This window comes from Hippopotamus amphibius, chromosome 1 (assembly GCF_030028045.1).
Source record: "Hippopotamus amphibius kiboko isolate mHipAmp2 chromosome 1, mHipAmp2.hap2, whole genome shotgun sequence".
Taxonomy (NCBI): Eukaryota; Metazoa; Chordata; class Mammalia; order Artiodactyla; family Hippopotamidae; genus Hippopotamus; species Hippopotamus amphibius.
This window is the reverse complement of record NC_080186.1, coordinates 6152183-6173855: the sequence shown is the minus strand read 5'-3', so window position 1 is coordinate 6173855 and position 21673 is coordinate 6152183. Positions and strand designations below refer to the sequence as shown.

The 21673-nt window shown below is 40.8% G+C and overlaps 1 protein-coding gene and 1 non-coding gene across 5 annotated transcripts in view; one reads left to right on the top strand and one right to left on the bottom strand.

The window, feature by feature from the left end:
• RERE (arginine-glutamic acid dipeptide repeats) overlaps nt 1–21673 on the top strand; it is a 410456-nt gene that overhangs the window by 250328 nt on the left and 138455 nt on the right. The window contains exon 1 of one of the 4 annotated variants that reach the window (XM_057695319.1): nt 8751–8960. The exons of the other annotated variants lie outside the window; for them this stretch is intronic. Within the exon in view, the coding sequence (XP_057551302.1) occupies nt 8935–8960 (26 nt within the window). The 5' untranslated portion in view covers nt 8751–8934. Of the gene's footprint in view, nt 1–8750; nt 8961–21673 lie in introns of those variants that run through there. 4 annotated transcript variants of the gene reach the window in all.
• On the bottom strand, nt 18776–18882 carry LOC130842335 (U6 spliceosomal RNA). The gene has a single exon (XR_009050406.1). It is a non-coding gene; the product is annotated as a U6 spliceosomal RNA (small nuclear RNA).

Below are 21673 nucleotides of genomic sequence, written 5' to 3'. Positions count from 1 at the left end.
GTTTTATAACAAAAGGCTGTAGTGAAAGGTATCGGGTTCAGCATTATGTATTCAGTTGTCAGAGTCTCCTTCAACCTGGAAATGTTTCTCAGTCTTTCCTTTACTTCACGATGTTGGTACTTTGGAAGATTATAGGCTAATTATTTTTCAGACTGTCCCCCAGTTTGCATTCATGATGTTTCTTTATCATTAGATTTACATCGTGTTTCTTTTACAGGGACAGTACGAAAGTCATGTGTTCTTTTTTCTACATCCGGACAGGCGCTACACAATTCTAGTTTGTCCTGTTGCTGGTAATGTTTACTGTGATTTGTTGAATAAGGTGGTGCCTGCCAGGCTTTCAGTTGCACAATTTCTATTTTTCCTTTTATAATTTTTTTAAAAAATTGGGCTGTAGTTGCTTTACAATTCTGTTAGTCTCTGCTGTATAACAAAGTGAATCAGCTAAATGTATACATATATCCCCTCCCTCTTGGATACCCTCCCCCAATCCCACCCATCTAGGTCACCACAGAGCACGGAGCCAAGCTCACTGCCTATACAACAGGCTCCCACCAACTATCTGTTTTACACATGGCAGGGCATGTACGTCAGTCCCAGTCTCCCAATGCCCCCCACCCTGTGTCCACACATACATTAATGAACATCTTGTAGGAGGCTGCTTTGAGACCCTGCAGATATCTTCTTTCACATCAAGCTTCGAATTCATTTATCTGTATCGGGGTGGACTGATGGCTGCCAGTTTCATTCAGTTGTTTATAATGTGTTCCAGTCATTTTGAGGTCAGATTGTGCAAGAGTTTGGAGAATGATACTTGGGAACCCAGGTCTGGTGCTAGGTGTGCTCATCACTTTGTGTCCCTGTTCTCAGGCCTTCTAAGTGACAGAGCTTGGGGGCTGGGGAGAAGGCAGGGAATCACACTTTGACATCTGCATTTCTGTACCTGTATGTGTGTGTAGCCATGAGTTCATACCAAACTTTCCACCTCTAATCCAATACCGCAAGGTTCCTGCTAGTTTTTTCCCTTTTTCCGTATTTGTAATTCTCATCGTTAACAGTGGAAAACCTCATCTCATTGCCCTTAATATCTTTACTTCCAATTTCCTGTCCCAGACTCTGCTCTCTCCTACACATGGATGGGTTTTAACATCTTGAGCTGTATTTTTAGTAGGTTTATCATTTGATATTTCTTAGTGCCACTCAAGGAATCAAATTTGTAACATCATCTGTTCCAGGTGTGTGGCATAACAACTACCTCTGCCAGGTAGGGGGTGCTTGCTCTATCCCAGATGGTTTAATTTTTCAATTCCCGTAAAAGCACATTGAGCTTGGTATTGTCTTTATTTTATAAATGAGGAAGATTGATATTATATTAAATAGCTGCCCAAGGTTAGTAAATAGAACACCCGAACCCTGTTTGACTCAAAACTGTGTGCTCTTCTATGATTTCATCATGGATTGATTCATATACAACATATTTGCTTCTGGCTGTGTTAGAAAATAACTTTTAGTTTTTCTAGTGAAGGAAAAAAAATGTGCTTACCAGAGAATAACTTGACAAATTCCAAAGTTAAAGAAGCAAACTGTTATAATAATTCTATAACCTATATAGAATTATGTGTTTTTCCTTGAATATACATATTTGTGCACCAGTATAGGTATATGTGTGTGTATTAAGATTATAATTAAAATGTTGTTTATACATAATGTGCAAATGACCATACATTCCTCCATTCACTCATCTTCTGTTATGAACATAGTACCATGTCATTAAACATTTTAGAAACATGTTTCTAATGAGTACCTTGATACAGCATCATATGGATACCCCATAGTTTATCTGTTCTCATTTTATTGAATATTTATGGTTTTTTCATTATTCAAATAACATGGTCAGATAACATTGTGACCATCTTTTTTCAACATAAATATTTATATTTCAGCTGAAAAGTGACAGTCAAGATCTCCCTTATTTCAGTTAATTTGGATTTTAAACATTTCAAAATTCACTTCTGTTTTAGTAAAGTCACTGTTTCTACTCATCACAGTTCATGGTCTTTGTATAGCTTTGGGGGACGAGAGGCTGGAGCTGGATACAAACATTTTCTTGTTCACTTTTCCTCTGTCATCACATTTGACCCCTCAGAACATTTACCTGAGACGGCAAGTATTGGAGACAGTTGAGATGAAAGTATGTGTATATTTGGAAACACAGCCGACTGAAAAGAACTTTAATAAAATAGGACCAAGACCCAGATTTGATAATTCCAAAAACCTTTTGCCAGCAAACATCTGCAAATGTTGAATAAAATACAACAAAACTTTAAAATGCAGACCTGAGCTTGCAAGAATTAAGAGAAACTCAGAAGCTGAGCAACCTGTGGTGAGAAGTGTTGGGCCATTTGCTCTTCTTCTTCACACAGGGTCATGGTTTTAACACCCACCAAGTACAGGAGGTGAGGTCCTGGTCTCATGGGTTTAGGGAGTTGGAGCTGAGAGCCTGTATAAAGTTAGGATCATCGAGGGGCTTCCCTGGTGGCACAGTGGTTAAGAATTCGCCTGTCAATGCAGGGGACACAGGTTCGAGCCCTGGTCCAGGAAGATCCCACATGCCTCAGAGCACCTCAGCCCGTGCGCCACAACTACTGAGCCTGTGCTCTAGAGCCTGGGAGCCACAACTACTGAGCCCACATGCCGCAACTGCTGAAGCCCTCACGCTTAGAACCCGTGCTCCGAAACGAGAAGCCGGAGTAAAAATTAAAAAAAAATAAAGTTAGGATCATCAAAGGTCTATTCTTTTGGTGGAAGGGTGTACTAGGTAACATATCTGGAACTAGAGGGAAATGACAGGAAAATCTGTCTGGGTTTCAGACATCAGACCAAAAAAGGAAGAGGAGGAATAGAAGGAGAACTCTCCTTATAACTCAGACTTTGGGCCTTGCCCTCAAGACAAGTGGAGCTTGAATTTGCACTCTTGAAAAATATGAGAACTCCAGGATGGGAAGATAATATAAAAAGTGGTCTTCTGCCAGTGAGCCACCCTTGACACCTGACAGAAACATACATACAATTTTGTGGGAAGGACCCACCCTCATTCAAGAGCCTGTGGGGTATCTACAGGTAAAGTATCTTTGAATGCTGAGCTCATAGCCAGAAATTGCCAAGTGTTGGAAGAAACTGTGTGTCTTCAACTTGAATCAGATAAAATGAATGGTAAGATACACATTTAAGAACTTCAATGCTAGAATTATCAGAAAGAGACGGTATAATAGGCTTAAACAAGATAGAACTTTCATTTCTCTCTCATATAAGCAAAGTGTGAAAGGAAGCAATCCTAGGCTGGTATGGGGCTCTGCAACTATCAGAGACCGCCTCTGCTGTCCTTAACTTCAGCTGTTACCTTGTGCTGAAGGTGGTGACGGAATGGTAGTCATAACATCCGGATTTAAGCCTGGAAGAAGGAGGAAGTGGGTAAAAAAATGCATGCTTTCTCCTTTAAAAGGCAGTTTTCATAATTTGTACAGGATGTTTCCTTTTCTTCTCATTGGAACAAAAAGGAAAAAAAATTAGACTCACGCTTTACAGGTGAATTCTACCAGCATTCTAGAGAACAGAGAAAGACATGTAGGTTCCCCAAGTTATTTTATGAGGCAAGTAAAGCCTTTATTCCAAAGCCAGATACAAAAGTAAGATTTATAGGTCAGTTTTACTTATGAACATGCATGTAAAATGTTTACATAAAGTATTGGAAAATGGAATCTGGCAAAGCATTAAAAATATACTTGTTCAAGTTGGGTTTATAGAATACACGAATGGTTTAATAATAATTTATCTGTTAACATGATTTTTTAACATGTCAAGGAAGAAAATATATACAATCATCTTGATGTAGAAAAAGCACTTGATAAAATTCAGCATCCGTTCAGCATTTGTGAGGGAGTGGGGCTTTTAACAAGTTAACTGTAGAGTGCAGCTTCCTTATTCTGACAAAATATGTACTGAAAACCTGCAGCAAACACCATAATTAAAGGCAGGGTGTTGGAAATACTCTCTTTAAAATCAGAAACAATAGAGTCCCATGACCCTTAAGACATGAAAAAGAAAATATGTCAGGATTGGGAATGAAGAGATGAACCTTTATTAAGATGGTGCAATAATTTTTACCATAGAAAATCTGAGAAAATATGTGAACAAATGGTTAGAACTGGTGAGATAAATCAGCATGCTTGCTGCATGTAAGATCAGTATAAATATAAAACTCAGTTCCATTTCCACACACCAGGGACAATTTGAAAATAAAATTTAAACAAGCTGTTTCTGAAACTTTCTTTTCTCTCTAAGGGAAGTTAGTACTAATTAAAAGCCAAATAGGATATCTTTTTTTTCCAGTGAGTGTTTTTCTCTAGAGTTTCCTGAATGTTAACTTTTCATTGCTATTTTTGCTTTATAACTTCTTGTTAGTAAATAAAACATTTTTCTTTTTCTGGAGGATAGAAAACAGTTTAAAATTAAATCTAGGAAATTGCCATGTTATAGCTCTTACATTACCTTTGATAAACATAAATTTTCTGCTCGCTAAACATTAAGTATTATAATGGGCAGAGTGATTATTCAGTCAGTTTTTGTATAATAAACCTTTTTTAATTTTAGAGAGAATCTGTGAGTATAATATACACATTTCCCCTGCTCAGCTCCCCTTTAATCTGTTTAGAAGTGTTAATCCTTCACCTGTTGTTCACTAAGGATTAATCAGGAGGGGAGGGGGAGGTCTAGGATCCAGAGACAATGTAGATATACCAGGATCACAGGACTTCTGGGAAGATCTAGCAGTAGGCCTCAGAAGGAAGCACTAGGGCAGCCCATGTGCAAGTTCTATGCATATCCCTGCAGGCGGCCAGATGACAAGTTAGGGAAACGGGGTGACAGGAATGAGGTCCAAGCAGTCGGCAGTCAGGAAGCATCTAGTGCTCAAGACAACCGGTGGAAGAAATAAGTCCTGGGTGCTGGAGGCCCATAAGTACTGAGTAGAGTTCCAAGGTGTCCTCAGCACAAGGTAAGGAAACAGAGCCCATTTCTAGAATTGGAATGTATGGTGAAAAGTGGCACATTGGCTTACTTAATTTTTAGATTTAAGGGCTTCTTGATTTTCTCTGATGAAGAGGAGGGTGGTTCCATATTCTGAGGTTGGGTTGGACTTAGAGCTGGGTCTTAACTGGATCCAATTTGGGGATTAGAGCACTATGGTGGCCAGGCAGGTCACGCATTGCCACTGGTGTGTCCAGTCTCTCGACTTCATGAAGACTGATGATTGAAGGCTAGTACAAATGTTTTTTTGTTTTATATGTTTAAAATTTTTCAGTTTGGGAGTTTATGTACATAGAGAAGAGTTGTAAGGTTAGTACATAGAACCCCAGCATATCTTTCACCCAGTTCACTGATTGTTAACATTTTGCCGTATTTGATTTGTTATTTTATTTGCATTGCTTTTACTTTATGTACTATTATTTATCTTTTAAACCTTATTAGATTTGCTTTATTGTCTCTGTTTTTGCCCGTAATTTTCTGTTTGCCATCTTTGCTTAATTATTCTCTCTATAGTATTTTCCTTTCCTGAACCACTTAGGAATGAATTGCAGGTATCAAGCTTCTTTCTCCTAATATTTGAAAGTCCAAGAACAAGGACATTCTCTTACATAACCATGGTATGGTTATCAGAAAAGTTAACATCGATATAGTACCATATAGTCCCAATGCAGTCCACATTCAACCTTTGCCAGTGTTTCTAATATTGACCTTCATAGGAACACCCCCCTCCCCCCGCCATCATGCATTGGTGTTTAGCTGTTGTGTCTCTTTAATATCCTTTGCCTCTCTGTTTTCATAATGTTTCCTAGCCTTTTTGTTGTCGTTTTCTCGTGATATTGACATTTTTGAAGAGTGGAAGCCAGTTTTGTCAGATATTCAATTTGGTTTGTTCGATGTATCCTCATGATAGATTTAGCTTATGTAATTCTTTTATGTATAAATTATGTGTAAGTGATATTATGCTGTTCTCGGTGCATCAGATTTTGTTTTGAGGTACAAAACAAGAGAGTTGGGTGGTTCTAATAAAAGCGATTTTTATACTCTCCCTGCCCCTGAAGAGCTTACCATCTCTGAAGAGAGTTGGGGTACCCCAGAAAAGGGTGTGATGAGCTGAGGTGCAGCAGGAGGAGAACAAAGTTGTCTGAGGTTTCCAAGCTGCTCCTAGGAAAGAAGCATCCCCAGAGAGGAGCTGGTTGGAGTTGTGGTAGAGGGGATGAATTCTCCACACAAAAGGGCACAGAAGAGGTGAGGTCTTGAGAGTGAGCCCTGGGGTGTGCTGCCGATGAGGGCTCACAGGAGAAGGGGCATCTGTCTAAGTGGTATGTGAAGGATGTCTGTGAGATGATGGTGTCAGGAAGAACAGTGAAGAATGTGTTGAAATGGGCTGGGGTCACAGCTGGGATCCAGTATCACAGAGAACAGGTCTTAGGATGTTGGTAACTTCTCTTAGTGTCACTCAGGGCATTTTGTGGGACCAGGATTATAGTCCCCATTTCTCAACTTGCCAGCACAATATCCACTTTTATGCTGTGTCCCGTGGGACAGTTTCTGTGGTGTTTCAGAGTGATGATGGATTTACTGTATTATCATTTTATGTTGATTTCTCTAAGTAAGCAACTTACGTGTGAAAGGGTTTGATGGGTTTTTTGTTTGCTTGTTTTTTTTAACCAGAACATTTATCGCGACTGATGGTTGAAATCTGTACGATGAGGTGGATGCTGCAGCAGCTGCCATCTTGGGTGTAGGTGTTGTTCCTTCACAGAATCCAGGCCTGGATCTGTGGTGTACCAGGTTTAGGAGCCGTATTCCACCATCCCGGTGGTACTTCATCTGTTAGCTTCAGCACTCCCGCTCTTCTCTCTCCTGCCTGGCGGGGGAGCTGCACGTGCCGCAGGTGGACTTCTGGCTTTAGAGCCATGGCGGCAGCACAGCATGGCATCTTACTGCGACACCTTCCAAACGATAATGTTCCCTTTGTCATCTCGATTCTGTTTTGCTGTTGTTGTTGTTGTTGTTGTTTTCAATGCATTTTTGAAGGAAGCAGTTTGATGGTCGTATTTATGCTGTTTGCTGCTAGGTTCTGGTTCAGTTGCTCTTGTTTGTAGAAAGTCTTTTCCTCTAGACTGTTTCTAGTCACATGCTTCTGGCGACATGTTACCTTGCATACCAGCAGGGAAGACAGTCTTCCAACCTGTGGATACTTGCTGCATGTGCTGGGTCAAAGGTAAAACTCGTTTAAGTGTATTTGGAATTTCTTGCGTAAATTTCATTTTTCAGCATGATGAGAGTTTTTTATTTAATCATAGTCTCAATTGAGTTTATCTGCAAGCATCAACAGGAGCTCCAAGGAAGTGAAACAGGTCCTGCCTTTACTTTAGGAATCTTGAGGGCACTGAGTATCCTTTTAAGCGGGTTTTCATTTCTTCACACTCCATTACATTTGTGGGAGATAGAATTGCAGCTGCTTTTCCTACCCTCTCTTGTTCTTTACCAACTTAGGGGAGTTTCATGATCTTCCTTTTCTTTTTAAATTGTAACTATATAGAATCATTTCTTAGTTTGCAGATAGAAACTAAGCCCACACACACATCCAGAACTAGGATTTCTTATATGGCTGACAGCCCAGCTTGCCTTTTGTTGGAGGTAGAGGTCAGGGGAGAGGGTGTAAAATGTGTCCTGAAGGATTTTAGCAGAAGATGCCTTGGCTGGTGCTGGGGCCGTGTGCGTGCTTTGTAGCGCTCAGTGTGGCTCGGATGGTGTGGTTTTGCTTATGTGGCTTTGGAAATCGCTTCCGAATAAATTTTTAGGTGAATTTAGCTTCATGGGCGGTGTTACAAAGAATCGCCTAGAGTTCTGAATCAAGAGACCTAAACGGAGATATTTTTAGGCACTCAGGTTATTTGTTGGCAGGGTGTTCTTTGGCCTCTTGATTTGAACCTTCATGCCCTCTTTATTGTAAGGAATGCATTCCTTATGCTCTACACCTCTGATTGGGTTCATGTCACTTTAGGAGATGTTTTTATTTTTTATTTAGGTGATCTTAGAACTTCTTATCTAAGGGAGATTAAGCTTTTTGTATAAAATCCCATATTGTTTAGATACTCTGCTTTCCACACCATCCACACAGTGTTCGTGGCTGTGATGATACCCAGCGCCCCATGACTTTGCCAGGATTGTTCATGTGGCCTTTATCCAAACGTTTAAAGTTTTCAAAAAGAAATTTGTGGGGTTGCTTTCCTTAGGTAGCTACTACTATGTTTTTAAATAGACTGCGGTATTTCTATTCATTAATCTTATGTTAGTCATTATATCAATCAGTGTTTTTCAATTTTGTCCCTTCTTGATGATCTCGTTGTTTAAAACCATAATTTATTTATTCTTCTAAAAAAGACAGAACAGGACTCGCTGTTGCCTTGACAGCACCAGGCACTTGTCTGCATCTGCAGCCTCTCGGCGGCGTGGCCCACGAATCCCCTGCTGTTGGCCGTCTGGGATCCCCTTTCCACGGCCCCACTTCCCTGCACACTAGCTTGGTATGCGGGGAGAGGCTGCAGAGTCTGTTGGCTGGGCTTTATTTACGGAAACAGCAGGGTTGAGATTGATTGCGTTGAGAGACAGTGTATGGATGAGGGAGGGTCACAGCACATGCTCAGTCCTGTCAGTGTGAGGGGGAAGTTTCTGCGTTCTGCGTGAAGGCTTAGGTCATAGCACAAGCTCAGTGCGAGCTCCGTGAGGTCTCTCAGACCGCATGTGCCTCCATTTTGAGTTGTTAGAGTAGAAAAGGGCAGAGTTTGCACAGTAAGTGGAGGTGCGGGGCTTCACCGAGACTCGCCAGAGCCCCTGTTAGCCATGGACGGTGCGTTCAGCCCCTGCAGGTAGGCTACCTTCCTCCCGCCTCACCGCAAGAGGGTGATGCTTGTCGCCGCTCGCTCTCACTCCTGAGGACGTTTGTGAATCATTTCATCATTCACAGTGCATGTGGCTGAGAGCCTGGAATTCAGCCCTGGCTGGCCGTGCAGGTGGTGGTGCAGAGCGTGAGGTCAGCGCTGAGAACAGGGTCTGCTCAGAGATGCGTTAAGCAGATGCAGAGCGTCCTGGGTCCCTCTGGTCCCTGTCCTCTTCCCCTTTCCCTCACCTTTTCCTCTCCGGGTGCAGTTTTACCTGGAATCTTACTGGGTGCCTGGTGCCGAGCCTGTTTGCCTTCAGGCACCTGCAGAGCAAACCTGCAGGCTGCCAGGCGGCATGGGGCTGCGCGGGGCTGGTTGGGATGCCTGGGCCCAAGAGCGGCTCTGTTTGGACATTTTAGGAAGGGTGGTAGGTGGGCAGCTATTGGTTGCCTTGAAGGTGGGTGGAACTTGTTTTGATTGAGAGCCTGTTTGGCAGAGCAAATGATAGTTCTTGTGATCTTTTTCTGAAGTCTGAAAGAGTGCGTACGTTTTGACGTATGCAGGGAGCAGTTATGGGTTATGCTTGCAACAGTATCATCTTAAGATGGATTTTTTAAGAAATGAAAGGTTATGTATGTCACATCATTTTCTATTGCTTCCAAATCTATCCTGTTTTAGAGCTTATGGAAAATTTCTTGGGCATCAAAAAAAAATCATATGCAGTGACATTTATGTTAGAAGTTGAGGTCCCAGGTTTTTTGTTTATTTTGTTTCTTTTAGCAAAAGATGACGTTCGTTGTGTATGTGCATTTTGTTGTGTGACCTGCGAATTCTGTAGGAGAGGAGTGACAGGAGGAGTTGTTGCCTGAGAAGGTGGAGGTGTCTACAAGGCCAGGTTTCGTGCCCATTGCTGGATGGGACCAGACACCAGTCTTTTCTGCGAGGGGCAGTCATGCTTTCTGTGTGTCCTGTTTGCAGACCGGGCTCAGACAGATGGCTCTCACCATAGCTAACTTAGGAAGCCAATTACGATGCACAGATTTAGGACAAGTTGAAGTCTTACCCAAGCAGATATTAAGTGGAGTTTTTGAATTATATTAATTGTCCCTTTTTGTTTCCTCTCCACTTTTTTCTTCTGATAGAAATTGGAAAAAATTTTGAAGTAACATTTTAAGTTTTGTGCCTTTGTGAGGATGAAAGGAAGCATACAGTGTAGAAGAAAGTGCAAATGAGAACCTCTCAGAGGACAGGGAAGAGATTTACTGGACTTTGATGACGGAGGGAGAAGTTCTTCACGTTAGTTCTTCGTTGCGTATGAACATGGAGCTGTGCATGGTTAACTCTTGTCTGAGGAGTGCCCTGATTTTGGTGGAAAGTTTTTAGGAAGGCTAATGATGAATTATAGCTACTGGAAATGTTATTGGAATATAGTCTGGCTCCTGGCAGGTTCAGTTTTTGGATTGCGATTAAGGAGGTGAATTATACAGGGATAATTTAAGGTTATTGCGGTTATTACCTACTGTTTTTAATTCTCTTTTTCCATTCCTTTGAGGGCTGTCCTCCTGTTAGGATCACATTTGTTTGAACATTGCATTTGGGAGTTTGGGGCAGATACTTTTACTTTTACTTTTCCCCATACCATGTAGCGTTGCTTCTGGAGCTTGCCGTCTTTTGCTTCACTTAGGAGCACCTTTACTCTTCCTTCGTTCTCCTCTCCTGTGAGTGTGAAATCCTCTTTCTCTAGTCTGGAGGAGCTGAACACGGCAGCCCTGGCTGGGCATTTCACATGTGGGTGCCCTGCAGGACTCAAGTTTCTGACTCATTTCAGAGAACCCACTGTTTGAGTCAGGGGAATACTTGTTAGGAAAACAGTTGTGGACCTGCCTTTCTGTTGTAGGATCTTTAATTCTTCTTAAACTTTTTTTTACATTTGGCAAATCGATGTGAACAGACAGCTGTAGTGGTAGCTGAATCATTCTGGCCAGATCCTCTCACTCGGCTGGCTGGTGGTCTGTGGCACTCGCTTGCAGCCACCTGATTAGACGGCAAGGACTTGCAGTTACTCCTGGAGCTGGGGGGACCCTTTCTTGTTAAGAGCCAAATTTCTACATTTCAGATCCACTAAAGTAAGTCACTAGAGCTATATATCACGTGTATGCATTTGTACTACATTTTCCCATCTTGGGAAAGTATTTTTGGAAAGTTATTTGCTGGACAGCCACCTTCTGCTCTGGGGCTTCCGGGCTTGTCTGGTGGTGGTAGAAGTGAAGGCGCAGCACACGGGAAGCTGTCCCCTTGTTTGGGGATGTTGTCTAGGGCTCAGGTGGCGTGGACATTGGAAAGAGGTTGGTTAGCTTCATTGTGGCTTCTTGTTCCCCTCTGCTGTGCTTCAGAGTATTAGGAAGTGCTGGTGAAAAGAGAGAGTGTATGTTCCCAAAAGCACGTAAAATGAAAGCTCCCCCAGGTATTACACTGTTTTAGCTTTTCTTGTCATCAGCATCTTGAATCAGAATCTGAGGTTGATCCTTACATTTAAAGTGTTGCCCTGTCAACATAAATCTTGCAGAGTCTGGGAATCTGCTCATAACATACGTCTGCTTTCGACCACTTCCTAGACTCTCGTCTGGTGTTTTAGCTTAAGAATTAGTCGAAAGACACTGATACACCTAACGACCTGACAGAATGAGAGAGAAAATAGAAAATACCGGGTAAAGGGAGATTTGAAATTATGTGTATATTCATGCATTTCCTCCCAAACTGACAGTCATCTCTATTGAACAGTTTCTGATAGGGGAGGAGACAGGTTCTTGAACATACCTTATTTTTTTTTTTTTTAATGATTTTCCTAATTTGACTGAATTTATTTTATTTTATTGGAGTATAATTGCCTTACAATGTTGTGTTAGTTTCTGCCGTACAGTGAAGTGAATCAGCTGTATGTATACATATAGCCCCTCCCTCTTGGGGAACCCCCCTCACTCACCCCCAGTGCCACCCATCTAGGTCATCACAGGGCACTGAGCTGAGCTCCCTGTGCTGTACAGCAGGTTCCCACTAGCTAGCTACTTTACACATGGTAGTGTTGAACATATCTTTAAAGCTGATGTGAAACAAAATGAATCTAGTCTCTTGCATGCTCTATATATACTACTTTGGATCTAAGCTAAAACAGTTCATTTGAATTCAGCTGGGATAGTTAGATCTTACTTCTGTCAGAGTTCTTTGAACTGTACATTTATGTGTGACTATCTGATTGACTGTCTTCCTTATTGGACCTCAAGCTTCCGGGGCACGGACCATGTCCTCGGTTCCCAGGAGAGTGCCTGACAAGTGGGCCTTTGGCATAAATGTGTTGAATTAAATGAGTGGCATCTATGGTAAGAGAAGAAACTAGATTTGGAGCTAGACGATATGGTTCACATTCTACTTAATAAATGACAGTGGACAGGCTGTGACTTTGGATAAGTTCCTTCCCTCCTCTGAACCTCTGTTTTCTCATGGTTCCTATGGGGTAAATATTTCTCACAGTTGTTAGAAAGAATGGAAGCAAACAGTGTGGAAGTGCCTGGCACATAGTTGCTCTGTGTATTATTGTTATTAGTTCAGAGTCCAAGTCTACAATCTTATGTAGGTGTAGTTATTTTAACAACATCTGCATTTTTTGGTTAACCTGTTCAACTAAGACAATCTTAGGAATTGTGTTAGGAATTATGGTAATTAAATTAGTGACAGTATGTTTGGCCAGCATTCTTCTTATGCTCCTTGGGTGTTTATATTTTTCTTTACACTTTTTAAAGTTTTTTAAAAAGCTTTACTTCCATATCAGGTAACATTTGGTGTAAGCAGCATTAAACGTTGTTCTTTTCTTACCAGTTTCTCTAATATAGTGGGAGGAGTGTGTGTATGTTACCGCTTGTGTTGCCACCACAGCTGCCACCACCATTGCCAACCCCTTTCCCCCCTCCTCCTCCCCCCCGCCACCCTCCCCATATTCACACCACTACAGTGAAGAGGAATAAGATGATGGTCCTTTTTTTTTACAAATAGCATTTCCCAGAGACTTCCCAGTGGGAGCAAAGAGACATTTAGATGTGCATCGTAGACGTACTTGTTTGATCCAAAGTCCCTCTTTTTCTGAGGACACTCCATTCATGTGCATTATGAAGTTTGATATCAGTGTACGGAAAGCCAGCAACATTTTTAGTCAGGAAATTGGCTTAATCTTTGAATACTGCTGCTTTATAAATTACGGTGGGATTTTAAAAATAAATTTGTTTTCTAAACTGTCGTGTGTGTGTGTGTGTGTGTCTGTTGGGTGTAGTCCTCACAACCGTTTCCTTCTTTGTAGCAGGCGATGACAGTAGAACCCATGAGGAGCCTGAGGTGGGATGGAGTCGTGAGCCTGGGCGGATGTGCTGCACGTTACTACATAATGTGTGTGTGTGTAGGGGGCGTGTCAGGCAAATAAGAAGTTTAGACTGGAACGAGGTCACTGTAGTGCTTTGAAACTAGATCCTTGCTCACATGTTATTTAAAAAAATTTTTACCAGTTTTTTTCTGATGTTGCATATTATTGTGTAGAGGCCATATTTATTGCATCTTATTGTCAGTATGGAAATTCTTCTTATTCCTTAGCCAGTGCCTAAATTCTTGGTTCTGGACTCTGAATTATATTTAGGGGGACTTTATTGAAAGGAGAGAGGCTTGAGATCCTTTGTGGCCCCTTGTCACAAGAACTCACCGTGACCCCTTGAAAGAGTACCTTTATCTCCTCGCTCTTGGTTTCTTCTATTAAGCCAGAAGGCCTTTAAGGAACCTTCCATCAGAGAAAATTTAGGATATTATGATCCTGGATGTTAGTGCATTCCTGTCCTGACCTTTGCGTTTGTGTACAAATTTGAAGTGTTAACTCTTCCAGATGTTGACTGGTTATCTTTTTCTTTTACTTTGAATGAATCCTGAGTTTTGTTCCTTCCAGGCAGTTTATCCAGCCTGTGCGGGGAGGGGGGTAGCCTTCTGTCACAGGTGACTTGACTTTTCAGTAAAGCACTTAGCTGCTATGTATGGCTAAATGATAGGTGAGTTAAAATATTGGAGCCGTGTATTCATTTAGAACATTTTTAGTGAGTGCCAGGGAGCTCTGGGAAGTAGTGGGGAGCGAAAATCCGGCTGGGTTCCTACCTACATGGTGCGTCCAGTCAGGAGAGCCATCGAGAGAAATAATCACAGAGATTAAATGTAAAATCATGATTGTGACAAGGGGCTGAGGAGAGGTAGGTGGTGCTTGGGAACTCATGAGAGAGGAATTACCTCCTGCTCTTACTTCTGCCAGTACTTGGAGCTAATAATAGTAGTGACTGCTATGTGACTGGCACTGTGCCTCTTTCTTTCCACTGATCATCTTTTATTTTTATAGCAGTCTTGCAAAGTAGCCATTATGAACTTGATCCCATAGATGGGCTCAGAGAGATTGAATCGAGTCCTCGAGATCACACTTAAAGCTGACAGACCCTTGCTACTGAAATTGTAATCCAGGTCCGTTTGACTCTGAAGTCTGTGCTCTCCCCCTGCACCTGAGCGTCTCGACTCAAGTGTGTAAACAAGTCCTTGCTCCTGGTGGCCTGGTGCCCAAAGCATGGGACATCCTGAGGATATGCAGAGCATAGTGATTTTACTCAGATTTAGGGAAAGTTTTTTCTATCTTAAAATGAATGGGAATATGATATGGAGTAGAAAACAAAATTTACATGGATTTTTAAGAAGGTATGCCAGAGTTCAAAGAAATTCCAGCCTTGTTGATAAGACTGCTTCAGAAGTATGTGTTCATGCTGGAGAAATCTGAGAGACCCAGCATGCCATTCTGGGCCTCCTTCTTATCAGTCTCGTTTTCACTCCTGCCCACTACCCTTCTTAAAAAGAAGTGATTCTGGTAAATTGCATTTTGAATTTCCTAAAATTTGGTGTATTTCATTCTGGACCCATAGTCTGTTATTACTATAGTTTCTTTCTGAATGAGCTAGTAAGTAGCGTTTCTAGAGTCTTCTGTTGATTCCAATTCAGTCTTCCTGCCCAACTTGACACCCTATGGAAAAGGTAAGAACAATCTACCATCTGAGCCTTGTGATCTGAAGGATGGGTAAAGGAAGATTGCATTGTCATTTCATTCATACACGGCACAAGCCAGAGAGCAGGGTCTGACTTGAGAGTTACCCATCCCAGCCCTTGGGGAGTGGGCCAGAGGCCACCCTGCCCGTAGCCACACCAGCTGCCTGTAAAAGCCCTCTGTTCTACCAGCACCTCATGTCCTTGTCCCTCTTCTTTCCCTGTAGACGCAGGTTCTTGTAAGCAGTCACCATGATCACTTAGAGATATTTGGGGGTCTTAAGCGATCATTTACAGACCCTTGCTTTCCTCTCTTCAGGGGAAGGGAGTGGTTTTGTCGGGGCAGCTCCTGTGTCCAGCCAGCCTGCTGTTCTCGAGGAGCCTCCTGTGTCTGACCAGCCGCTGCCTCATCTCCTTTGCATTGATGCTTCTCCCTTTTTGATATTCAGTTGCAGGCTTCCTGCTCCTTTCTGTCCATTCCCTGTTTACTTCTTAGACTAAAACGTTTCCATGGTAACAGGTTACTTTTCAAAGGGAACATCTTGTCATTTTATTTAATCCACTGCAGCTGAAGAGGACTGAAATATTAAGTTGTAGTTGCCATGGATACTGCTTTGTTACATTGGTTTCTTTTGTATCTGATTTCATATACAATGAATTTTTCTTTTTTTTTTTAAACTCAGGGAATAAACACAATGAGTTACCATTATTGTTGTAATTTGGCTTCTGGGACTATTTTTTCATATTCCAAAGCAAAGATTTGTAGAATAATTGGGATTAAACTTGGCTCTTTTGAAATATGTATATTATTTATATTAGCAGCACAGAGAAATTCCTCCTTGCTCTTGTGAGGATAGTGACTTTTTCTTTTAAATTTTTTATTTTTTGGTAGTATGCGTCACAGCTAAGGATGTCTCATAAAGGATGGCCCCACACCAGGGATCCCTAGTAAATACAGAGAAGAAAAGGAATATGTGACTTGAGTTAATTCCTTGCCTCTCATTGCTCATTAACTGTGGCATTCTTTCTTCAGTTACTCACTCAGCTGTCCACAGTATATTTTGAGAGAATCTATTTGTCATTTACTCAACTTTTCTCGTGTCTGGCTTTCTTATCCCTAGTCTATCTGTTTTACATCACTCAATTAACCTCTTCTTTTGACTTTAAACAACTTTTAATATTTGAGATTCATAGGAAGTTGCAAGATCCTACAGAGTGCTCCCATGTACCTTTCACTCACTCGCGTACCCCCAATAGGTACTGCATGGAACTCCAGCGCAGCATCAGAACTTGGCCGTGGCACGTTAGTACAGTGTGTGAATAGTTCTGTGCCATGTTACCGCAGGCTTTGTGTAACCACAATTGTAGTCAAGATCTATTCCATCATCACAAAGATTCCGCCCCGTCCCTTCTCTCCCCACCCCCTCCCTTCTCCCCCCCGCTCCCATTCCTAACACCTGGCAACCATCTCTATAATTTTGCCATTTTGACAGTTATAGAAGTTGACCTTTAACTTTGATTTGTTTTCTCTTTTAACATGATTTTCACACTTAAAAAAAAACTTTTTGATTATTTTGCCTTTGATGCTTGAAATGAACGTAGAACTGAATTAGTGAAAAGGATATGGCTTCTCATAATGGTTCTGTTTATAATTAGCTGTGTAATTTTGGTTCAGTAACTTAATCTCTCTGCCATATGGAATGTGGTTGGGAGCTCTGACTCTGGAGTCAACTGAACTTGAGTTTGAATCCTGGTTTTTCCAACCTGTTAGCTGTGTAATCTTGGGCAATTTCATAAACTTAGCTTCAGTTTCCTTATATGGACGGGTAATGATAGCACCTACTGTACAGGGTCATCCTTAAGGTTCAGTAAGACACTGCATGGAATTTACTTTGCTTGAAATGCCTGGTAGGTAGTAAATGTTCAGTTGCACGTCAGTTTCTTTACTGATGTTGCAATTACTACTGTTATTATTATCTGTTAAGTGGAGATACTGCCTCATAGAGTTGTCATAGAATAATGAAATAATGTATAGAGAGCGCCTAATAAGTGATAACTAGTATTGCCATTTCACTTTTGTTTGTCATACAAGCACATGACACCTATATTTAAGATGATTTAGGTAAAAACCCTGGGGCAAGGATAAAGCTGTACATAGGTGTATCTTGGATTATTCTGGAATCTAACTTCCATCTTTGGGTTCTTATTGCATATCTCGTATCCTTGATCTGACCTTGCTGGGATTTATGCTGTCCTTGGTCTGGATTTTCCTTCTTTAATTGATGGCCACCCTGGTTTTGTCCAGACCTGCTGTGTTAATTAAGCAATGCTGTACATCAAGCAGAAATCTTCTTAGTAACTATGTTTTAAACACAAGATAGAATAAGATCTGAATTTCTGTGAACAATACTACTAGTGCTCTCATTAATACCAAAATATGAATTAAATTAATTGATACATAGAAATGAGATACTACTGTAAGAGCACGCAGAACAGAGAGAAAGTACTTACATGTTAGCTGTTGTTACTAATTGGAGGATTAACCTGGCATTTTCTAGATTAGGGGCGTTTTGAATTTTAGCCTATAATATATTTTTAAAAATTTATTCCAGTGAGCATTTATTGGACAGTGACCCCCAGGTTAATGCCAGTCCCCATGACTTCAGAAAGTGGCTCCAGACTTTACTTTGTTTTCCATTAATATGGATGCAATCAGTGTCCATTCTCTTCTTGTGAACTTCTCTGTGTAACAGTGGTGTAGTTCTGAAGCAGGTTACGTGCGTGAGTGTCTCTTCTTCAACAAAACTATAGTATTTCACATTGATGGGCTGGAGTGAGGCAGAAGCGTGTGTAAATGAGCAGAGGAACAAGTCATACAAAACAGGAAACAACTCGGTCGTCATAGTTAGCCTCCAGTAGTTTCTGCGTTCAGAGTATGTGATAGTCGCTGCTTCTCAGAGCTGGATTGTGGGCCCTGTTACTAATTTTATCAGATCCCGACCCTTGAGTTGCTGTCTTTGCAATATTTGTCATGATGAAGTGGTAAGCAACGTGAAAGACTTGTGGTGCTTACCAAAGGAGCGCATTGTTTGTTTGAGTCAGAAGCTTAACTATTTCCTTCATGGAACCCCATTTTTATTTGAAAGAATAACTGATAAACTGTGCTTACTCACTTGGGTAATTGGCAGACATTTTCTTGAAAACGAACGCAGTGAGCCTGCCATTTCAAGGAAACAGCTAATAGTATTTTGCCAATGCAAGATTGGAGCTTTCAAGTAATAGTTAAAAAAAAAAAGTTGAAAAACTTGTACCCACCATTCTGAGTTTGATGGCTTCTGTGCATATATAAGCTTTTCTTATGACGTGTGGTGATATTAATGAATGTGATTTTAAAAAACAATTATATAATTAACTTAATATTTGGAAGATCTGCAGAACTTAATGAACAAATATTTTCCATCTAACCAATGCATGACAAAGTCATGGGCGGAAGATCCCTTCAAAGGCCAAGACAGACCAATAGATTTTTTTTGGGGGGGGGTACACCAAGTTCAATCATCTGTTTTTATACACATATCCCCATATTCCCTCCCTCCCTCAACTCCCCCCCCCCCCCCCCGAGTCCCCCTCACCCTCCCCGTCCCAGTCCTCTAAGGCATCTTCCATCCTCGAGTTGGACTCCCTTTGTTATACAACAACTTAAAAATATGGAACGCTTCACGAATTTGCGTGTCATCCTTGCGCAGGGGCCATGCTAATCTTCTCTGTATTGTTCCAATTTTAGTATATATGCTGCCGAAGTGAGCACAGACCAATAGATTTTAATGTACGAGGGTGAGTCAAAAATTATCTGCACTCTGGCTGTAGAATTTATTTTAATTAACTTTTAGAAAAGACAAATACATCATTTTTCGACATAATCTCCTTGCTTTTCAGTACTCTTTGTCCATCTGTCAATAAGCTTTCGTATTCCCTCATTAAAAAACATTTTAGAATGAGCTGCAAGCTATCTTCACTTCTTCATCAAAAGTGAATCTTTGTCCTTGTAGGGCTGCTTTCGGGGGCCAAACAGGTGAAAGTATGATGGAGTAAGATCAGGACCATAGGGAGGATGCTTTAACACCTCAAAACAAAGTTTTTGCAGGGTGTCGACAGTGTGGGCAGAAGCGTGCGGATGTGCATTGTCATGTAACATCACAGCGCCTTTGGATAGCAGTCCTCTGCATTTAATCTGAAGTTTAGGCTTTGGCTCTTCAATAAGCATCTCTATCCATTCATACAACCTTCTTCACAACAGAACACTTTCTCCATACTGCACACAAAGTCTAGGATAAATAATGGCAGCAGGTACACCCTTGGACCACAAAAAAAACAAATCACTGCACGCTGCTCTTTGTTCGTGCAAATCACAAGTGGGGCATCCATTTTTGCTCGCACCACAGTTGCAAATGAACTGATGTAACACGTTCACACCTGCGCAGCAGTGACTGGGGAGACAGTAGCCTTGAATGGAAAACGCTGGTAAGACAGTGCAGCCAACAGAATTTTTAATATAACTGGAGTGCGGATAATTTTGGACTCATCTCGTACAAGAGTCCAAAGGATCATTGATAAGATTTTGTTTTATTTTTTTAATTTTTAAAATAAATTTATTTATGTGCTTATTTATTTATTTATTGGCTGTGTTGGGTCTTTGTTTCTGCACACGGGCTTTTCCCTAGTTGTGATGAGTGGGGGCTAGTCTTCATTGTGGTGCGTGGCCTTCTCATTGCAGTGGCTTCTCTTGTTGTGGCTCACGGATTCTAGGAACGTGGACTTCAGTAGTTGTGGCGCACAGACTTAGTTGCTCTGCAGCATGTGAGATCTTTCTGGACCAGGGATCGAACCCATGTCCCCTGCATTGGCAGGCGGATTCTTAACCACTGCACCACCAGTGAAGCCCCTGATAAGATTTTAGATTAATGTCATGCAAAAAACCTTTAAGGAACAATCACATGTTGAGTTTTGGTGTAGTATCAAAAAGAATGTTCATAATTGTCAAAAGGACGTTTTCAACAGAGTGCATGTAGAAACAGATATGAGAGTACAGCTGTCTTCTATTAAGTCAGATCTTAAGGAGATTTGCAAAAATACAGAACAGTGCCTCTCTTTTCACTGTTTTGTGTGTGTGTGTGTAAAAACAATTATTTTTCATAAGAATGTTACATTATGTCATGAGCCAATTGTTATTTTAAAATATATAAATAAGTAAATATTTTGAAATTTCTCAAAAATATAACTTGAGATACTCAATGGAGCATAAAGGTAATACACCAGAAAGTTTGAGATTTGCTATGTTAAGTAAAAGGAAAAATGTAGGAATCAGCCTATCATTATTAAGAGTGTTTTCTACAAGCTGTTGGTACTGCATTTAAAGAATAATTCTTCGTGATTTTTATCAAGTTTTATCAAGTTTTTTTTAATCAAGTTTTTTCAAGCATCCTAGCAGTCTAGAAATATTCATGTAACCAAGGAATTTTCAATTTGTCCTGAATGAGTAATAATGCTAGCGAGGTGTACTGTATTAGATTCTGGGGGATATAAGAAGTGAATTAAATCTCTGTTTCTGTACTCTGCAGCCCCAGAGTGGGTGGAGATGGATGTCCACGTTAGTCATACCAGAGTGCCACCCGCTGACATGAGGCGAGAGCCACAGAAGGAGCACTCCGGTAGGGTGGCAGCAGGCTAGGGCCGTTGAATGTAGAGTTTGACTGCTGTCAGAAGAAGGGAGGGATGAGATTGTTCGTGGATTCCAGATACAGCTGGATACTGGCAGTTTCCCAGGAAGAAGCATACTTTTTCTTTTCATCTTTAGTTCATATTCTGACAGTTCTTCTGTCAGATGCATCCAGTTTTCTCTTAATAGGGTGTATTGCTGTCTACCTCTTTTTCTATATTTGGGAGTTCCTGGATGTGATAGGCTAATACCATCGTCTGCCTACCTTGGATCCTAATCCTTCTCAAAAATAACTTCGTTGTATCTCTTGCTGGGAAACCCTAATGTTTAAAAATTGCATATGATAATTACTTTTGTTTAAAAATTGATTTTTAATTTTAAAAGATTCTTTGTTTTATTTTGTGCTTTTCAGTCTACTCATTAATAAGTACCCTTCATTGACATAAAAGAGAGAAAGAGAGAAAGAGATTTCTAATTTTGGCTCTTAAGATACCACAACACATTTATTTATTTATTTATTTATTTTTGGTCTCTCTTGTGTCATTGTTAGCAGTATTAATAATTACTAGTCTCCTATTTTTATACAAATAAGTGGGATGTAAGCAGTTCTCGTCAATAAGGTATTTGGGGGAGTTTATTATTGTGGCACAATTTTGAGCTAAATATGATAATACTGGTTTATTAAAATACTAAAATAAAAGAAAAAAACAAAAACCCCCACAAAAAATAAAAAAGAGAAAAAAATTAAAATAAAATGAACCAGGAATATTTGTCCTGGAATTATCAAGGACTTAGCAGTGTGTGTAGCAGTGATGGGGAAATGCTTCCATAACCACCCACTTGAGAACCTTGGCATAACATAGACCTTCTACAAGAACCTGGA